The sequence below is a fragment of the Somniosus microcephalus genome, chromosome 9, assembly GCF_052327205.1.
Source record: "Somniosus microcephalus isolate GS21.2 chromosome 9, FLI_Smic_1.0, whole genome shotgun sequence".
In the NCBI taxonomy this organism is placed as follows: Eukaryota; Metazoa; Chordata; class Chondrichthyes; order Squaliformes; family Somniosidae; genus Somniosus; species Somniosus microcephalus.
This window is the reverse complement of record NC_140995.1, coordinates 205357623-205379810: the sequence shown is the minus strand read 5'-3', so window position 1 is coordinate 205379810 and position 22188 is coordinate 205357623. Positions and strand designations below refer to the sequence as shown.

At 45.7% G+C, this 22188-nt stretch overlaps 1 protein-coding gene across 3 annotated transcripts in view; it reads left to right on the top strand.

Annotated features, from left to right (window-relative positions):
• Nucleotides 1-22188, top strand: part of ak9 (adenylate kinase 9) — a 366094-nt gene that overhangs the window by 12098 nt on the left and 331808 nt on the right. For all 3 annotated transcript variants that reach the window (XM_085997790.1, XM_085997792.1, XM_085997791.1), the window contains exon 6: nt 5753-5865. In XM_085997790.1, the coding sequence (XP_085853916.1) occupies nt 5753-5865 (113 nt within the window). The remainder of the gene's footprint in view (nt 1-5752; nt 5866-22188) is intronic.

Genomic DNA, 22188 nt, shown 5'->3' with positions numbered 1-22188 from the left:
AGTTTGATTTGAGTAAGGTTAAATGGGTCATTTCCCAGTTGGCAGGCTGTAACTAGTGGGGTACTGCAAGGATCAGTGCTGGGGCCTCAACTATTTACAATCTATATTAATGACTTGGATGAAGCGACAGAGTGTAATGTATCCAAGTTTGCTGACGATACAAAGCTAGGTGGGAAAGTAAGCTGTGAGGAGAACACAAAGAGCCTGCAAAGGGTTATAGACAGGTTAAGGTGAGTGGGCAATAAGGTGGCAGATGGAGTATGATGTGAGGTTATTCAATTTGGTAGCAAGAATAGAAAAACAATATTTTTTAAATGGTGAGAAACTAGTAAATGTTGGTGTTCAGAGAGATTTGGGTGTCCTCGTACAGGAAACACAGAAAGTTAGCATGCAGGTACAGCAAGCAATTAGGAAGGCAAATGGCATGTTGGCCTTTATTGTAAGGGGGTTGGAGTACAAGAGTAAAGAAGTCTTACTACAATTGTACAGGGCCTTGGTGGGACCACACCTGGAGTACTGTGCACCGTTTTGGTCTCCTTATCTGAGGAAGGACATGCTTGCCTTGGAGGCGGTGCAACAAAGGTTCACTAGATTGATCCCGAGGATGAGAGGGTTGTCCTATGAGGAGAGATTGAGTAGATTGGGCCTATACTCTCTGGAGTTTAGAAGAATGAGAGGTGATCTCATTGAAACATATAAGATACTGAGGGGGATTGACAGGGTAGATGCTGAGAGATTGTTTCCCCTGGCCGGAGAGTCTAGAACTAGGGGGCATAGTCTCAGGATAAGGGGTTGGCCATTTCAGACTGTGATGAGGAGGAATTTCTTCACTCAGAGGGTTGTGAATCTTAGGAATTCTCTACCCCAGAGGGCTGTGCATGCTGAGTCATTGAGTATATTCAAGGCTGAGATAGCTAGATTTTTGGACTCTAGGGGAAATCGAGGGATATGGGAATCGGGCGGGAAAGTGGAGTTGAGGTTGAAGATCAGCCATGGTCTTATTGAATGGCGGAGCAGGCTCAAAGGGCCATATGGCCTACTCCTAATTTTTATGTTCTTATTTTCTTATGTTCTTGTGTTCGTTTTGAGCTGAAAAAGTTTTGGCCATAAATTTGCATTGTCTGCATCAATTTCTTTTCCTGTTTACATCTGAAGTTATAATATTCCTTCCCCATGGAGAGGGTTGTCCTGCAGGAGAATTACCTTCACCGGCGTTAAAGTTTTTCAGTGCTCCTGCTGTAGGCAGGTGGGGGTCTAATTTAAATCTAAAAGTCGGGCCCGATGACATCATCAACGCCGCAACCCTGTTTTGACTCATGGATTTGGGAGGCCCACCGTGATAGCTTTACCATGGTGATAGAGTGACCAGAAGAGGCCAAGGTACATTAAAAAAAAAAAAAAAAAACTTTCATGTGGAATTCCTGTGGGCTCAGAATGCTACCCTTGGGTCTCCCTAGCCCCAGCCATGTGTCTCCCTCCCCAGATTGGCATCGGCTCTGCAACCCCTTACTTCAGCACTTGCCTTATATGGGGGACCGTTCCTTGGATTTCCGGCAACATTACTACGGGAATGCTAGCCTAGTGTTTATGTTACTGGACTAGTACTCCAGAGGCCTGGACTAATAATCCGTGAGACATGAGTTCAAATGCCATCACGGCAGCTGGGGAATTTAAATTCAGTTAATTAAATAAATCTGGAATTATAAAGCTAGTGTCGCTAATTGTGAACATGAAACTACCAGATTGTCGTAAAAAGCCAACTGGTTCACTAATGTCCTTTAGGGAAGGAAATCTGCCGGTCTCACGCGGTCTGGCCCATATGTGACTCCAGACCCACAGCAATGTGAAATGGCCTAGCAAGCCACTCAGTTGTACCTAACCGCTACAACAAAGTCAGCACTGTGGGAGAACCTTCACCAAAAGAACTGCAGCAGTTCAAGAAGGTGGCTCACCACCACCTTCTCGAGGGCAATTATGGACAATAAATGCCGGCCTTGCCAGCGACGCCCGCATCCCGTGAACGAATACATTTTTAAAAAGCTGTTCCAGTATAGCTATAATACCGGCATCTATCCGACAATGTGGAAAACTGTGCAGGTATATCCTGTCCACAAAAAACAGGAGAAATCTGATCTGGCCAATTACCGCCCAATCAGTCTACACTTAATCATCAGCAAAGTGATGGAAGATGTCATCGACAGCACTATCAAGTGGCACTTACTGACCAATAACCTGCTCACTGATGCCCAGTTTAGGTTCCGCCAAGACCACTCTGCTCCCGACCTCATTCCAGCCTTGGTCCAAACATGGACAAAGGAGCTGAATTCCAGAGTTGAGGTGAGAGTGACTGCCCTTGACATCAAGGCAGCATTTGACCGAGTGTGGCATCAAGGAGCCCTAGTAAAACTGAAGTCAATGGGAATTGGGGGGTGGGGGGGGGGGTCTCTCCACTGGCTGGAGTCATACCTAGCACAAAGGAAGATTGTTGTGGTGGTTGAAGGTCAATCATCACAGCCCCAGGACATCACTGCAGGAGTTCCTCAGGGCAGTGTCCTAGGTCCAACCATCTTCAGCTGCTTCAATGACTTTCCCTCCAACATAAGGTCAGAAATGGGGATGTTCGTTGATGACTGCACAGTGTTCAGTGCCATTCACAACTCCTCAGATAATGAAGCAGTCCATGCCTGCATGCAACAAGACCTGGACAACATTCTGACTTGGGCTGATAAGTGGCAGGTAACATTCGTGCCACACAAGTGCCCGGCAATGACTATCTCCAACAAGCAAGACGGAGGGTCAGAGGGATCTGGGTGTGCAAGTACACAGATCCCTGAAGGCGGCGGAACAGGTGGATAAGGTGGTAAAAAAGGCATATGGGATACTTGCCTTCATTAGCCGAGGCATTGAATATAAGAGCAAGGAGGTTATGATGGAGCTGTATAAAACACTGGTTAGGCCACAGCTGGAATATTGTGTGCAGTTCTGGTCGCCACACTACAGGAAGGATGTGATCGCGTTAGAGAGGGTGCAGAGGAGGTTCACCAGGATGTTACCAGGGCTGGAGCGCTTCAGCTATGAAGAGAGACTGGGCAGGTTGGGTTTGTTTTCCTTGGAGCTGAGGAGGCTGAGGGGGGACATGATTGAGGTGTACAAAATTATGAGGGGCATAGATAGGATGGATGCTGAGGAGCTTTTTCCCTTAGTAGAGGGGTCGATAACTAGGGGGCATAGATTCAAGGTAAAGGGCGGGAGGTTTAGAGGGGATTTGAGAAAGAACTTTTTCACCCAGAGGGTGGTTGGAGTCTGGAACTCACTGCCTGAAAGGGTTGTGGAGGCAGAAACCCTCACAACATTTAAGAAGCATTTGGATGTGCACTTGAAATGCCATAGCATACAAGGCTACGGGCCAAATGCTGGAATATGGGATTAGATTAGACAGGGCTTGATGGCCGGCGCGGACACGATGGGCCGAAGGGCCTCTATCCGTGCTGTATTACTCTATGACTCTATGACTCTAACCACTGCCCCATGACATACAATGGCATTTCCATTGCTGAATCCCCCCTATCAACATCCTGGGGGTCATCATTGACCCGAAACTTAACTAGACCAGCCACATAAACACTGTAGCAACAAGAGCAGGTGAGAGGCTAGGTATTCTACGACGAGTGTCTCACCTCCTGACTCCTCAAAGCCTTTCCACCATCTACAAGGCACAAGTCAGGAGTGTGATGGAATACTTGCCACTTGCCTGGATGAGTGCAGCTCCAACAACACTCAAGAAGCTCAACGCCATCCAGGACAAAGCAGCCCACTTGATTGACACCCCATCCACCACCTTAAACATTCACTCTCTCCACCACCGGCGTACTGTGGCTGCAGTGTGTACCATTTACAAGATGCACTGCAGCAACTCGCCAAGGCTTCTTCGGCAGCACCTCCCAAACCCGTGACCTCTTCCATCTAGAAGAACAAGGGCAGCAGGCGCATGGGAACACCACCACCTCCAAGTTCCCCTCCATGTCGCACACCATCCTGACTTGGAAGTATATCGCCGTTTCTTCATCATTGCTGGGTCAAAATCCTAGAACTCCCTCCCTCCCTAACAGCACTGTGGGAGTACCTTCACCACACGGACTGCAGCGATTCAAGAAGGCGGCTCACCACCACCTTCTCAAAGGCAATTAGGGATGGGCGATAAATGCCGGCCTTGCCAGCGACGCCCACATCCCATAAACTAATTTTTTTTAAATGCAGCTCCTGCCCCAATTCCTGCTCCCGCCCGTCAGACCGGATGTCTCCTGCCAGCTTTGGGCAGCATATAGATTTTTAAAATTTAAATGAGGCCATTAAATTGGCAAGGCCTTGCTTTCTTCATGACGTCCAAGTGTGCCGCCCGATTCAGGCACTGATTCTGCCCCAAGTTAAAATCGACCCCCAGGTGTCTGGATAGGTCTGGGTGCCCAGTGCTATTTACCAAGCAGATTTTTTTGAATTGTGTTTGATTGTTGTGTCCTCCAGAAAATAGATGGAGATAGAACACCCAGAGGAGGGAGAAGAGGTAGATGGTGACATAGTTGATAGAAAAGACCAGGTCCAGGAAAAAGATGCAGCAGGGAAGCTGAGATGCAAACTAATTTGAGACACCTTCTTTGATGCCTAATCCAGTACTTGTCACAGCTCATCTCCTATTGCAGATCAGCCCCATTTCAACAATTGTTTTTCCCCAAAATGATACTATTTATTCATGCATCTAGCAGTGACAGGAAAAAGCAATGCTAAATCCAAATTGTACTGTGTACAGTTCTGGTCGCCATATTATAAAAAGGATATAGAGGCACTGGAGAGGGTGCAAAAATGATTTACAAGGTTGAAACCAGAAATGTGAGGTAATACCTATCCGGAAAGGATGAACAGGCAGGAAGACCTGTCAAATCTATGAATAGAGATCGGCCCCAAAACCTAAGTAAAACTTCAAATAAATTTTTAAAAAATCACATTTTTAAAATAACTATACATAAATTAACTATTTTCAACAAAAAATTAAATTTTTGAAAAAATTAATTAAAGTTTTTAAACAGAGCTAAAAATAAACTTACTTTTCTTTAAAGTATTTTAAAATGATAAACCTGTGGGAAAAAATGTTTTAATTTTACTTACTTCACCTCTTACCTTGTTAAAAGCAGGCCTTGCGCCTGCTTTTTCCCACGTGCAGCTGCGAGGGTCTCACCCGCACTGAAAAACCTGTGAAAAAAGCGGAAGTTCCAGGTCTACGCGCTGCCTCTCCAGTGCACGCGTTTGACCTTCGAACCCCTTCCTTCAAGAGAACGGATGTTCCGGCTTCCAGCGCACGCGCAGTGCATGTGTGAAACCGGCACTTCCATTGGCCCTACGGGTGAGTACACAGCGCGTACTCACCCGTGGGGATCCGAATTTCTGGGCCAGTGTTTTTAATGGTTCTGGCTCCCCAAAAGGAATCTATTAAATAAATGGAATGGTTGCCTTTTATTTTTTTCTTAAAAAAAGCTAATGAAGAGGCAAAAAAAAAGTACTTGCATTGCAGCTCAGAAAGCAATAAACTGCTGCAGATTCAGACATACAGTATGTTTTTTTACAGTTCATTGTGAATTCTGTCTTTTTCTGCTTTTAAGAAACAGTTTTATTAACATACCCTGAGTATGTAATATGCATATTTCATTAAGTTATTAACCAGAATTGTTTTAAGAAGCACTAATAAAATAAACCTTTTTAGGCTACATTTTGTGTAGATATCCTTCTCTGTCTGAGGAATACTTGACGATTCCGGAGCAAGTAGACATCATAAAAAATCTGAATCTAAAGCCTGACTTCATCATTAATATTAAGGTAAAATGACTGATTCCTGTGTTATTACTTTTAATCTATCAAACAAACTAAACTCTTATGTGATAAAATGACAATTATTTTATCGTGTTTGTTTGGTAAATGATAAAATCCTGTGGTGAAATTTTCTGAAAGCATATTAAGTATGATATAGAAAGAAAGAAAGAAAGACTTGCACTATATAAAATGCAAGTTTTTTCTTAAGATGCTTTTGCAGACTCCCTTGAAAATGTGTGGTATTTTTAAAAAAAAAGAGAGACTCAAAGAAAGACTTGCATTTATATAGCATCTTTCATGACCACCGGACGCCCCAAAGCGCTTTACAGCCAATTAAGTACTTTTTGAAGTGTAATTACTGTTGTAATGTCGGAAATGCGGCAGCCAATTTGCACACAGCAATATCCTACAAACAGCAATGTAATAATGACCCGATAATCTGTTTTAGTGATGTTGATTGGGGGATAAATATTGGCCAGGACACCAGAGATAACTCCCCTGCTCTTCTTTGAAATAGTGCCATAGGATCTTTTACGTCAACCTGAGAGAGCAGACAGTGCCTTGGTTTAACGTCTCATCAGAAAGACAGCACCTCCGACAATGCAGCACTCCCTCAGTACTGCACTGGAGTGTCAGCCTAAATTTTTGTGCTCAAGTCCCTGGAGCGGGACTATGAACCCACAACCTTCTGCCTCAGAGGCAAGGGTGCTACCAACTGAGCCACAGCTGATATACAACCATTTGCATCATTATATACTCATCCATGCATCCATATTAGCTCCAGACTCGATTATTCCAATGTTCTCTTGGCCGGCCTCCCATCTTCCACCCTCCATAAACTTATACTCATCTGCTGCTCATATCCTAACTTACGCCAAGTCTCGTTCAGCCATCACCTCTGTGCTTGCTGACCTACATTGGCTCCTGGTTCCCAAATATCGCCATTTAAAAATTCTCAGCCTTGACTTCAAATCCTTCCATGGCCTCGCCCCTCCCTATTTCTGTCAACTCCTCCAGGCATATCTTTTTACCAACACCCTTTGCGTGAGCATTTGGATTAAGCAGTTGGTGATGAATAAGCCTGATGCCATTGGACTTGGTTGTCTAGAATATCAAGGTGGCTGGCACATAACAAGGTGACTGGCACATCATAAGTGTTTTTGCTTAGACTTTTCATCTACACTAGAGGCATATGTTTGTCAAATGGCTGATGAGGAGACTGAAGCATGGGGGGGGGGGGGGTGACAACTGCTAGAAGGTGTTAGCTCAAAGCTCCAGGGCTTAGTGCCAACTTTGATTGGGTTGCAGGGGCAAGCAGTTGTTGCTGCAACTCCATATATCCCACTTATAGAACCATTGTTATATGGGATATTGTAAAACCATTGTTAGATGGGATATTCTATATTTCTGTCCTACGGTCAAGAGAATGGTGGTGCTGCAACAACCCATTTTATGGTCAGGTGCTCCTGGTACCTGCTATCCAATTAATGAAGGCTCAACATTGCATTGGTTAGTTAGCTAATAACCAACTCATCATTATTCTGCTGGGTTTTATGTTGGCACCAAATAATATGTCTGGCAATGGGAAATTGGAAGTGAATCGATACTCTGTGGCAGACTTAATAATCTAATACCAGAGCAAGGTAGGTCACAGTACTCCAGGGAGCTTTTGATGGTTGTTAAGCCAGCCTTGCCAAAGGATGGGAACTGGAGGGGTGGACCTGTCATTGGGAGTCTGGGATTCTTCCCTGTGGTCTCCACATCAGCCCAGAAACCAATGCTGTAACAAGGAAGATGGTCCTAACTGGACTAGTAATAGGAAGCTTTCAAGCCCCAAGCTCTGCAATTTAAGCTACTTAAACTCCGCGGCGCTCTAGAATCATATAAATTTGCAGCACCAAAGTAGACCATTCAGCCCATTGTGTGTGTGTGCGCTGGCTCTTAGCTAGAGCATTTCAAAACTAATCCATTGCCTCACTCACTCCTCCACTTCAAATATTCAATTTTCTATTAAAAGGTGCAATGGTTTCTCCTTCACCCACTCCATGTAGCAAAGCATTTCATGCTCTTACAAACTCCTGGATCAAAAACGTTCCCCTAATGAGCAGTGTGGTTGACTCTTAACTGCCCTCTGAAATGGTCTAGTAAGCCACTCAGTTGTAACAAACCGCTACGAAACAAAATAATAAATATGAAACCGGATGGACCACCTGGCATCGACCTCGGCACCGGCTATGGACACGGCAACGGCACCCCCAGCCCAGTCAACCCTGCAAAGTCCTCCTCGCCAACATCTGGGGACTTGTGCCAAAATTGGGAGAGCTGTCGCACAGACTAGTCAAGCAACAGCCTGACAGTCATACTCACAGAATCATACCTTTCAGCCAATGTCTCAAACTCCTCCATCACCATCCCTGGGTATGTCCTGTCCCACCGGCAGGACAGACCCACCAGGGGTGGTGGCACAGTGTTATATAGTAGAGAAGGAGTGGCCCTGGGAGTCCTCAACATTGACTCCAGAAGTCTCATGGCTTCAGATCAAGCATGGGCAAGGAAACCTCCTGCTGATTACCACCTACCACCCTCCCTCAGCTGATGAATCAGTACTCCCCATGTTGAACACCACTTGGAAGAAGCACAGAGAGTAGCAAGGGCACAGAATGTACTCTGGGTGGGGGACTTCAATGTCCATCACCAAGAGTGGCTCAGTAGCACCACTACTGACCGAGCTGGTCGAATCTGGTTCAATAAGGAGTGTAGAAGAGCATGCCAGGAGCAGCACCAGGCGTACCTAAAAATGAGGTGCCAACCTGGGAAAGCTGCAACACATGCATGCTAAAAAGCAGAAGCAGCATGCTATAGAAAGGGCTAAGCGATCCCACAATCAACGGATCAGATCAAAGCTCTGCAGTCCTACCACATCCAGTCGTGAATGGTGGTGGACCATTAAACAACTAATGGGAGGAGGAGGCTCCATGAATATCCCCATCCTCAATGATGGTGGAGCCCAGCATGTGAGTGCAAAAGACAAGGCTGAAGCGTTTGCAACCATCTTCAGCCAGAAGTGCCGAGTGGATGATCCATATCGGCCTCCTCCTGAGGTCCCCACCATCACAGAATCCAGTCTTCAGCCAATTTGATTCACTCCACATGATATCAAGAAACGACTGCGCACACTGGATACAGCAAAGGCTATGGGCCCTGACAACATCCCGGCTATCGTGCTCAAGACTTGTGCTCCAGAACTAGCCGCACCTCTAGCAAAGCTGTTCCATTACAGCTACAACGCTGGCATCTATCCGACAATGTGGAAAACTGCCCAGGTATGTCCTGTCCACAAAAAGCAGGACAAATCCAATCCGGCCAATTACCGCCCCATCAGTCTACTCTCAATCATCAGCAAAGTGATGGAAGGTGTTATTGACAGTGCTATCAAGCGGCACTTACCAATAACCTGCTCACTGATGCCCAGTTTGGGTTCCGCCAAGACCCACTCGGCTACTGACCGCATTACAGCCTTGGTCCAAACATGGACAAAGGAGCTGAATTCGAGAGGTGAGGTGACACTGACTGCCCTTGACATCAAGGCAGCATTTGACCGAGTGTGGCATCAAGGAGCCCTAGTAAAACTGAAGTCAATGGGAATCGGGGGGAAAACTCTCCACTGGCTGGAATCATACCTAGCACAAAGGAAGATGGTTGTGGTGATTTGAAGCTCAACCATCACAGCCCCAGGACATCACTGCAGGACTTCCTCAGGGCAGTGTCCTAGGCCCAACCATCTTCAGCTGCTTTATCAATGACCCTTCCCTCCAACATAAGGTCAGAAATGGGGATGTTCACTGCCATTCACAACTCCGCATGCAACAAGACCTGGACGATGTTCAGGCTTGGGCTGATAAGTGGCAGGTAACATTTGCGCCACACGAGTGCCAGGCAATGACTATCTCCAACAAGTGAGAGTCTAACCACTGCCCCTTGACAATCAATGGCATTACCATCACCAAATCCCCCACTATCAACATCCTGGGGGTCACCATTGACCAGAAACTTAACTGGACCAGCCACATAAATACTGTGGCAACAAAAGCAGGTCAGAGGCTGGGAATTCTGCGGCGAGTGTCTCACCTCCTGACTCCCCAAAGCCTTTCTACCATCTACAAGGCACAAGAAAGGAGTGTGATGGAATACTCTCCACTTGCCTGGATGCGTGCAGCTCCAACAACACTCAAGAAGCTCGACACCATCCCGGACAAAGCAGCCCGCTTGATTGGCACCCCATCCACCACCGTAAACATTCACTCCTTCCACCACTGGCGTACCGTGGCTGCAGTGTGTACCATCTACAAGATGCACTGCAGCAACTCGCCAAGACTTCTTCGGCAGCACCTCCCAGACTCGCGACCCCTTCCACCTAGAAGGACAAGGGCAGCAGACGCATGGGAACACCACCACCTCCAAGTCACACACCATCCTGACTTAGAAGTATATCGCCGATACTTCATCGTCGCTGGGTCAAAATCCTGGAAGTCCCTCCCTAACAGCACTGTGGGAGTACCTTCACCACGTGGACTGCAGCGGTTCAAGAAGGTGGCTCACCACTACCTTCTCGAGGGCAATTAGGGATGGGCAATAATTGCTGGCCTTGCCAGCGACGCCCACATCCTGTAAACCAAAAAAAAATTATTTCCTCATTCCCTTAGTGATTCTTCATCACTGGTTTCCCAACTGGAGGAAGTATTCACAAACCTGTGAAGGACCAACTTCTATATTTTCATTCACATCATGGATCCTGTTATAAGTGGTCTCATCTTTGAAGCACAAACATATCTGCAGAAGATTTGAATTTCTATGGACCATTCTTGAAAATGAAAAAGTTGATCTCAATGATTTTCTCAATTTGTATTCCACTGATATCTCTGGTAATGGATAAATTAGAGTTCCTCAAACGCTTTTCTAAAGAAAACACTGATTGAAAAAATACTATCGCAATTTCATACACTAAATAAGCTGCATGAAGTCTCTCTTCAGAACCTCTTCCCCAACCTAATCGTTGTACTTTGCATATTTTGTGGCATACCATCATCTGTGGTCAGCTTAGAAAGTTAATTTAGTGTGTTCAAACATGTGAAGTAGTACCATTGCACAACTATGGGGCAGTCAAGACATAATGGCTTAGCAGCTCTTGCCATTGAAAGTGATCTAGCAAGATCTGTACATTTCAAGAACATCATTGATTAATTTGCCGAGGGAAAAGACAAGAAAAGCCCTCTGAAATGGCCTAGCAAGCCACTCGGTTGTACCAAACCGCTGCGACAAAGTCAGCACACAGACTGCAGCGATTCAAGGTGGTGGTTCACCACCATCTTCTCACGGGCAATTAGGGATGGGCAATAAATGCTGGCCTTGCCAGCGATGCCCACATCCCATGAATGAATAAAAAAAAAGTGAGATTTCTTAGGCTTGAATTTATTTTAAGGTCTCTGGGCTTATATGTTCCTACGCAAACAGAAATTCTACTTGCGTTGATTTTCTGTGAAGTTTTGGAGACGCTGGTGGTAGAGGGCACGATTGGTGGCGAGTCAGGTGGGAAAGTTTTTTTTAATAGCGGGTTGGGAACCCGCTGTCAACCCACTCCCACGCGCTTTTCCCACACTGGCGCATCTGTCAGCGTGGAGCCAACCCGAACTGCAGCGGCAGGGGACCCAATTGAAATCATTGAGGTACTTTACTGGCACTTAATAGCCTTTTCCCACCTACTTTGAATTTACCTGCATGGCCACGGGATTCACACAACTCCGGAACCATGTCTGTCAACCTGAGGCGTGAGTTCCGTGGCCATTGCTCCAGCTGATTATTTGATAGCTTGAAAAATCAAAATAAAAACATGTTGATTACATCAGCTAACAAATTGATGGAGATTCTGTTCTACTTGAAAAGCTACTGGTAAATGTTAGTCTCTCACTGGCCATTCTCGGCTGTTGCCTTCCAACTGAACAGTAATTGCAGTGAAATGATCTGCACAATAAAAAATGACATATACCATTTAAATACATTTTTGTGTTTCTGGTCAGGTTTTTTTTAAAGCATACTCACCGTATACTGTGATTACACATTAAATCAAGTCATCAACCGTAACAATAACTAGGGCTGTAGATAGGGCTTTAAATGAAATAGTGGGGGGGGAGGGATACGCTGAGCGGAAATTTAAAAAGTAAAAAAAAGAGAAGGCAAAAGTGCAGGGTAGCGATAGGGGTAATGATAACCAGAGTGTGACAGAAAGGGACAGAGCGTATGTACATAAGAGTGCATCAGAAAGAGGGGTCAGAGTAGGGAAAAATGGTAAAAAGACAAAGTTAAAAGCTCTATATCTGAACGCACACAGCATTCGTAATAAGATAGATGAGTTGACAGCACAAATAGAAATAAATGGGTATGATTGCTGTGGTGTATGTGCCTTTAAGAGCCCCTGTATACTGTAATGCCGGTAATGGCCACTCGGGCTATATAAGCCTGTATAGTGTCTTGTATCTGTTAGTTCACCTCCAGACTTTGTCCAGTAAACACCTGTAAACCAACTCCTGCATTCCGTGTCTCCATTAACACACGGATACAACAGTGGCGACGAATTGGAAACGGACTTACCTGCAATTCGGCAGCACCCCAAGGAGATCGATTCCTCAGACGAAAGTCGAAGAAAAACAAAGAAAAAAGAAAAGGGAAAGGCTGTGGTTTCACCGGCTGGCCGAGCTGGTGGCAGGTACTGCAGTGGTCCTTCCTGGGCAGCGGGCTGGGGCTCCATCGGCTGGCTCTGCAGCGGAGCCGAGCAGCGAAGGCGGAGGTAAACAGAGACAGAGGGGGGGGAAGCACTCGGGAGACGGCCGGCGCTGCAAAGCAGGTCAGCGTTCGGACCAAGCAGAGGGAGGGAAAAGTCCCAGAGAGTCCGGCGGGAACGAGTCTCCACCAATTGGAAAAAAAAACCGCGGAGAACAGCGTTGTCAGCAGCAGCAGCAGCGGCGGGAAAGCACGGGAAGCGCCTTTTTTTTCTGCAGGGAAGAAAGGAAAGCGCGGGAGGCGCCATTTTTTTTTCAGGATGCCTAAGGCTGGCAATATTAATGCTTTCGATAGCGATATAGAGGATTGGACCACATATGTGGAAAGAGTGGAGGTACATTGCACAGCAAATGAAATAGAAGATAATAAAAAGGCATCAGTACTTCTAAATCTAATGGGCACAAGGACATACGGGCTGTTACGAAACTTAATCACTCCAGCCAAACCAAAGGACAAGAATTTTAAGGAGATTGTTGATACCCTACAGGAGCACTTAAACCCAACACCGCTGCTGATAGCGGAATGATTCAAATTCTTCCAGAGGAATCAGCACAAGAATGAAAGTAACGCTGATTACCTCACCGAATTAAGGAAGCTGTCAAAGCACTGCCAATTCGGGGCAGGACTGGCAGATTCTCTTCGAGACAAATTCGTCTGCGGTCTCCTAAGTGAAGGAACACAGAAAAGGCTACTTTCTGAGAAAGATTTGACACTGGACAAGGCTTTCAGTATGGCTGTATCATACGAAGCAGCCGCAAGAGGAGCTGCAGAGATACAGCAAAAGCCACAGGACTTCGGCACCCATGAAATGACACAGGGTTTCGAGAGATGTTATCGCTGCGGCAGATCCACCCATGACCAGAGGGACTGCTGGTTCAAGGACAAAGCAAGCAGGCAATGCGGAAAGATTGGACACATTGCACGTGTATGCCGATCTGGACACAAAAAATCCACGGACAGGAAAAAAATCAATAGGGAAAAGTACAGAAAGGTACAAATGATGACGGACAGTAGCTCCGAAGACCAGAAGAGCGATAGCGACTCCGGAAACAAGAGACTAAGCTGTCTCAAATTACATAATGTAATTGCCAAAGATGATTACCAGACCATTTGGGTTACCCTCACGATAGCGGGGTCCCCAGTTAAAATGGAGCTAGATACAGGATCAGCTCTGACCGTCATAAGTCGACGGGATTACGAGCGGCTATTTCCGCATATACCTTTGAAAGACACATCCATTATCTTGAAAACATATACGGGGCAGAAAGTATACCCCAAAGGGAAAATAAAGGTGCTTGTTGTATACAACGGCAAGGAAATACAGAAGTTGTATTTATACGTTCTGCAAGATGGTGGTCCACCGCTGTTGGGACGTGAATGGATCAGGAAGATACGTTTAGACTGGCACTCCATTCAGGCACTGACGGTGACCAGTAAGAAAAAAAATGATGATGACGTCATACCTGAACGATTAAAAGACATCTTGGCCAACGCCAAGGAAGTGTTTCAACAGGAACTAGGAACCTTGAAAGGCGTCACCGCCTCAATAAAAGTGGAAGATGCGGCAATTCCCAAGTTTTTTAAGGCAAGGCCGGTGCCATACGCAATTCGTCCAGCAGTCGAGGCAGAGCTGGAGAATTTGGAAAAGGCAGGCGTATTATCCAAGATAGATTGGAGCGAGTGGGCAACACCCATCATCCCGGTCATGAAGAAAACGTTAAATAATGATAAATCTGAAGAACAGAGAAAAATTCGCATCTGTGGGGACTTCAAGGTGACTGTAAACCCGGTCCTTCACACGGTACAGTATCCTCTTCCGAGGATAGAAGATATTTTCGCCTCACTATCCGGAGGAAAACGTTTCACCAAAATTGACTTGGCTCAGGCATATCTACAGATGGAGGTTGAAGAGGCCTCTAAAAAGTATCTCACGATAAATACACACAAAGGCCCGTACCAGTACAATCGACTGGTTTTCGGAGTAGCATTAGCCCCAGCTATCTGGCAAAGAGCTATGGAGCAAGTCCTCCAAGGGATTCCGGGGACTCCATGCTACCTAGACGACATCCTTGTAACAGGAGAAAACGACAACGAGCTCCTTGCCAATTTGGAGCAGGTGCTCACTAGGTTGAGAGAACGGGGCCTACGAGCAAATCGCCCCAAGTGCGAATTTTTCCCGAAACAAATATCATATTGTGGCCACATAATTAACGAGGAAGGGTTGCATAAGTCACCTGAAAAAATTGAAGCGGTCATAAAAGCCCCAGCACCTGAAAATGTCTCACCATTAAGGTCGTTCCTGGGATTGATAAATTACTATCATAAATGTTTACCGAACTTGTCAACTGTTCTGCACCCTCTTAACGAACTGCTACAAACGGGAGTAATTTGGAAATGGAGCGAAGACTGTAAACGTGCCTTCCATAAATGCAAAGGCTTGATCACGTCCAAGGAAGTTTTGGCTCATTACAACCCATCACTGCCAATCAGACTGGCGTGCGATGCATCCCCTTACGGCGTAGGAGCGGTATTATCGCATAGATTCCCTGATGGCTCGGAGCGGCCGATAGCTTTTGCGTCACGCTCATTGAACTCAGCTGAGCGTAACTATGCCCAGATCGACAGGGAAGCACTTAGCCTGGTATGGGGAGTGAAGAAATTCAACCATTACCTACACTGACACAAATTTACCTTGTTGACTGACCATCAACCCCTCGTCTCCATATTCAACCCTAAAAAGGGTGTTCCCATTATGACAGCGCAAAGGCTACAGAGGTGGTCCCTTTTCCTAGGGGCACACCAATATGACATAGAATACAAAGAATCAAAACAGCATGGGAATGCTGATGGTTTATCGCGCCTACCGTTGCCAACGGAAGAAGAGGCACCTACAGTAGACCCAGTGGAGATGTTCCACTCAACCATAGTAGAATGTCTACCAGTAACAAATTCTGCCATTGAAAAGGAAACGAGAAATGACCCGACTCTCTCACGAGTCTACGATTTAACGGTGAAGGGATGGCCAGCACATGGCGAACCTCTGTTGCCAGCATTCTCGCAAAGAAGAGAACAGCTGTCAGTGTGCCGAGGAACCGATGTGTGGATCCAGAGTGGTGATTCCACCCAAACTCCAGGATAAAGTGCTAAAGGAGCTTCACGAGGGGCATCTGGGTGGATTGAAAATGAAGAACCTAGCCAGAGCGTTTGTGTGGTGGCCAGGTATCGATGGAGACATCGAAGAAATGACCAAGAGCTGCCTAGGATGCCAGAAGGTCCAAAACGCCCCACCACAAGCCCCTCTACATCCATGGGAGTGGCCCTCATCTCCATGGCAAAGGGTACACATCAACTTTGCTGGTCCATTTATGGACTCAATGTTCTTAATCGCGGTTGATGCACACTCCAAGTGGCCGGAGGTAATAAAGATGTCCTCCACCACCACGGAAAAAACCATCACAGTATTAAGGACCATATTTGCCAGGAATGGGCTGCCTGAACAGATCTGTTCTGATAATGGACCGCAATTTGTGTCTGAAGAATTCAGGAAGTTCTTAAAAAAAACAATGGGGTTAAGCACTACACGTCCGCCCCATACCATCCCGCCACCAATGGATTGGCTGAAAGGTTTGTCCAGACCTTCAAGAAGGCCATAAAGGCCATGGGTAATGAAGACATAAAACTTCAGCATAAGGTAGATAACTTCTTGTTTGCATACAGGAATGCAACACGTGGTTACAAACCAAACTCCCGCCATGATGTTCTTCAATAGAAGCCTAAGATGCCGGCTGGATTTGATCAAGCCAAACATCAGAAGGGACGTGGAGAACCGGCAATTTCAAGGCATGAATGAAAGGCCAACTAGAACCTTCCAGATAGGTCAACAAGTTTTGGCCCGGGACTACCGTACCGAGAAATGGCAGCCTGGAACTATTTGCACACGACTAGGACCACTGATGTATAACGTGGACATTGGAGAAAGCATAATAAGGCGCCATGCTGACCAGATCATAGTCATCCGAAAAGGGACAACCTACACCACCACTCTATACGCCTGATGATGAAGCAGAGATACCCATAGTATCTACCTCCGATCCGGTGATACTGGAATCAGATGAGCCCGACACTGGCATTCAAGCCGAATCGACCTTGCCAAAAGAACCTACTACACCACCAAAACCTACTACACCACCGAGGCGTTATCCGGACCGAGTCAGGAAACCTCCAGAGAGACTGACTTTTATAATTGATTAACTGCAGCAAATGTGTAGATTATTGTTCTTGTAAACATGTTAATTAATGATTACTTAAAATATTATGTACTGGTTGTCTAAAAGGGGAGGAATTGTGGTGTATGTGCCTTTAAGAGCCCCTGTATACTGTAATGCCGGTAATGGCCACTCGGGCTATATAAGCCTGTATAGTGTCTTGTATCTGTTAGTTCACCACCAGACTTTGTTCAGTAAACACCTGTGAAACCTACTCCTGCATTCCGTGTCTCCATTAACACACGGATACAACAATCGCCATTACAGAGACGTGGTTGCAAGGTGACCAAGGCTGGTAACTGAATATTCAGTGGTATTTGCCATTTCCTAAGGATAGGCAGAAAGGTAAAGGAGGTGGTGTACCTCTGTTAATAAGGGATGAGATCAGTGCGGTAATGAGAAATGATATTGGCCTAGAAGATCAAGATGTAGAATCAGTTTGGGTGGAGATAAGAAATAATAAGGGTAAAAAGTCACTGGTGGGAGTGGTCTACAGGCCCCCAAACAGTAGCCACACTAGGACAGAGTGTAAATCAAGAAATAATAGAGGCTTGTAAGCAAGGTACAGCTATAATCATAGGAAATTTTAATCTTCATATTGATTGGACAAAGCAAATTGGCAAAGGTAGACTTGAGGAAGAGTTCTTAAAGTGTATACGGGATGGGTTCTTGGAACAATACATTGTGGAACCAACCAGGGAGAAGACTATGTTAGATCTGGTAATGTGTAACGAGGCTGGATTAATTAATGATCTCGAAGTGAAGGATCCTCTTGGGAAGAGTGATCATAGCATGGTAGAATTTCAAATTCAGTTTGAGGGTGAGAAAGCTACATCTCAAACTAGTGTCCTGAACTTAAACAAAGATAATTACAACGGTATGAAGGCAGACTTAGTTAGAGTGGGCTGGAAAAATATATTACAGGGTAAGACTGTAGAAAAGCAGTGGCAAATATATATGGAGATATTTCATAACTCTCAGCAAAGATATGTTCCAGTGAGAAAGAAAGATTCTAAGAGAAGGATGAACCATCCGTGGCTAACTAAGGAAGTAAAGGTTGGTATCAAACTGAAAACAAAAGCATACAATGTTGCGAAGAATAGTGAAAGGCCAGAGGATTGGGAAATTTTTACAAACCAACAAAGGATGACTAAAAAAAATGATAGAGAGAGAAGATAGCTCGTGAGAGTAAGCGAGCAAGAAATATAAAAACAGACAGCAAGAGCTTCTACGGGTATATAAAAAGGAAGAGAGGAGCTAGAGTAAACATTGGTCCCTTAGAGGATGAGTCTGGGGAATTAATAATGGGAAACAGAGAAATGGCAGAGACTTTGAACAAATATTTTGTATCGGTCTTCATGGTAGAAGACACTAAAAGCATCCCAATAATGGATAATCAAGGAGCTATTGGAGTGGAGGGGGGGAACTTAAAACAATCACTATCACTAGAGAGAAAGTACCAGGCAAACTAATAGAACTGAAGGTGGACAAGTCCCCTGGACCCAGTGGCCTGTGGCCTGCATCCTAGAGTCTTAAAAGAGGTGGCTGCAGAGATAGTGGATGCATTGGTTGTAACTACCAAAATTCCCTGGATCCTGGAGAAGTCCCAGCGGACTGGAAAATCACAAATGTAACGCCCCTATTTAAGAAAGGAGGGAGACAGAAAGCAGGCAACTATCGACCAGTTAGCCTAACATCTGTCATTGGGAAAATGCTGGAGTTCATCATTAAGGAAGTGGTAGCATGACATTTAGAAAATCATAATACAGTCAAGCAGAGTCAGCATGGTTTTATGAAAGGGAAATCATGTTTGACAAATTTGCTGGAGTTCTTTGAGGATGTAACGAGCAGGGTAGATAAAGGGGAACCAGTAGATGTGTATTTGGATTTCCAGAAGGCATTCGATAAGGTGCCTCATAAAAGGTTACTACACAAGATAAGAGCTCGCGGGGTTGGGGGTAATATATTAGCATGGATGGATAGAGGATTGGCTAACTAACAGCAAACAGAGAGTCGGGATAAATGTGTCATTTTCAGGTTGGCAAACTGTAACTAGTGGGGTGCCGCAGGGATCAGTGCTAGGGCCTCAACTATTTACAATCTACATTAATGACTTGGCTGAAGGGACCGAATGTAATGTAGCCAAATTTGCTGATGATACAAATATAGGTGGGAAAGCAAATTGTGTGGAGGACGCAAAGAATCTCCAAAGGAATATAGATAGGCTAAGTGAGTGGGCAAAAATCTGGCAGATGGAGTTTAATGTGGGAAAATGCGAGGTTATCCACTTCGGTAGGAAAAATAAAAAAGCAAATGATTATTTAAATGGGGAGAGATTACAAAATGCTGAGGTACAGAGTGATCTGGGGATCCTTGTACATGAATCACAAAAAGTTAGCATGCAGGTACAGCAAGTTTTTAGGAAGGCAAACAGAGCGTTGACCTTTATTGCAAAGGTAATGGAGTATAAAAGCAGGGAAGTCCTGTTACAACTGTACAGGGTGTTGGTGAGACCACACCTGGAGTACTGCGTACAGTTTTGATCTCCTTATTTAAGGAAGGATATACAGGTAGACTATCCTTTATCCGAAAACCTCGGGACCAGCCGAGTTTCGGATAAAGGAGAATTTCGGATTTCGGAAGGTGGGTCGGCGGGGGTCGGCGGGGGGTCGTGCGCACGACTTACGCTGACGCTCAGCGTAAGTCAGTCGGGGTCGGCGGGGGTCGGGGCCGGCGGGGTCCGCGGGGGGGTCGGCGGTTGTCGGGGCTGGCGGGGTCGGCGGTTGTCGGGGTCGGCGGTTGTCGGGGCTGGCGGGGTCCGCGGGGGGGTCGGCGGGGGGGATCGGCGGTTGTCGGGGCTGGCGGGGTCCGCGGGGGGGGTCGGCGGTTGTCGGGGCCGGCGGGGGGGTCGGCGGTTGTCGGGTCCGGCGGGGTCGTCGGGGCTGGCGGGGTCGGCGGTTGTCGGGGCCGCCGGGGGGGTCGGCGGTTGTCGGGGCCGGCGGGGTCCGCGGGGGGGTCGGCGGTTGTCGGGATCGGCGGTTGTCGGGGCTGGCGGTCGGCGGGGTCGGCGGTTGTCGGGGCCGGCGGGGTCGGCGGGGGGTCGTGCGCACGACTTGCCCTTTATCCGAACTTCCGAAACCGGAACCCTCTAAAAACCGAAGGTTTTTTCGTTCGCACGCACGACTTACGCTGAACGAAAAAACCTTCGGTTTTTAGAGGGTTTCGGTTTTCGGAAGTCCGGATAAAGGGTAGTCTACCTGTACTTGCATTGGAGGCTGTTCAGAGAAGGTTTACGAGATTGATTCCGGAAATGAAAGGGTTGTCTTATGAAGAAAGGTTGAGCAGGTTGGGCCTATACTCATTGGAGTTTAGAAGAATGAGAGGGGATCTTATTGAAACATATAAGATTCTGAAGGGGCTTGACAGGGTAGATGCAGAGAGGATGTTTCCCCTTGTGGGGGAATCTAGAACTAGGGGGCATAATTTCAGAATAAGGGGGCACTCATTTAAATCAGAAATAAGGAGGAATTTCTTCTCTGAGGGTCGTGAATCTTTGGAATTCTCTTCCCCAGAGAGCTGTGGAAGCTGGGTCATTGAATATATTTAAGGTAGAGATAGACAGATTTTTCAAAGGTACAGGAGTCCAGGGTTGTGTGGAGCGGGCAGGGAAGTGGAGTTGAGGCCAAGATCAGATCAGCCATGAGCTTATTGAATGGCGGAGCAGGCCCGAGGGGCCAAATGACCTACTCCTGCTCCTACGCCTTATGCTCTTATGTAATTTCATTCTCCTCACTCATTCCACTGGTTCAATTTGCTTTCAGTCCCTGAACATGACTAATTTAATTTTTCAGTGTGAGACTTTGGGGTGAATTTCTGCAGAGGTTCTCTCACTTGTGCATTGTTAACATCAATGGAAGAGCTGCAGAAATCCCAGAGGCACATTGTAAGCACCACTTACACTGTCAGGATTTCTGCAGCTCTTCGCTGAACTTGCATAAAATTGTAAATCCACCCCTTTACAATTATATTTAAAATTTGCTTAATTTTATGCATTACCTATACACACATCTTTTATTTGTACCAGTTACTGATACAAAAGTCTAAAGATTTGTGACTAAAGCACCAATAACTTCCCAACTTTTATTATATTATTGTGCAGTAAAGATTTTACACCCACTATATCAGATTGAACTTAAAATTTAATGTGGCCAGGGTCCCTTTAAGGATCTCTGCTTAAAACGGGTCATGAATGACGTCACCAGACCTGCTCCATCTAATTGTGCCGGGTAACGTACTGGGCAGGCTTAATAGGCTCCATTAAGGTAAGTTCATTTTGTTCAGAGGGATGGAGTCAGCAGCGGGGTCGGTAGCCGCCACGGACACCGGCCGCACCGGACCCGCCAAGGTAAGGAAAATTCTGGCCTTAATTTATGTTGGTGTTTTTCTTTAGATGTCAGATACTAGGCTTAAAAAAGGCATATGTAAAATGTGCATCACAAGCACCTGAATATATGTCTAATACCGACTAATCACACTGCATTAGCTGTATTCTATAAATTCTAGTAAATTCACAGAACCGTTAAAGTGGTGAACATGGTTCCTTGTAAGTTATGTTTCTATGAAGAACTCCTGCTCACCTATAACCATTTTCCTTGCTGACCTATATTGCCTCTTAGTCTTCCAACACTTCCAATTTCAAATTCTCATCCTGGTGTTTGAATCTCATCATGGCCTTGCCCCTCCCCTCTGATTTATGCATTATATATTTTCAGCAGATATGAAGTGTCAATGATTAAATACTCCTGCTTTATCTTCAGGGATTTTGTTTTTTTGAAATTTGAGATCTAAAATTCCACTTAACCTTGGAGGCCCAGAAAGGGAACAATTGAAACTATAGAGTCTCAGTAAATTATTCCTGGAGGTTTTTTAAATTCTGTATTTCAATTTTAAACATGTTTTTCTTACTTTTCCTTTCTGTCTTTTTTTCTCTCTCTCTTAATCCATCTTTCTTTCCATCTCTTTATTTCTCTTTCTGTATCTAATTTGACTCTAATTCCCCTTGTTACCTTTTCCGTCTGTTATCTTTATCCTTAAATTTCATTGGTTAAGGAGATGCCCCGTTGACCTTGTCGCACCGTTGTCAATTTGCATTTCCAGCAATTTGCGGCACAAAAATTACACGTCTTAAAGGGTGAGGAAAAAAATCTAATTTGTGGTGCTCGCCGCGAGA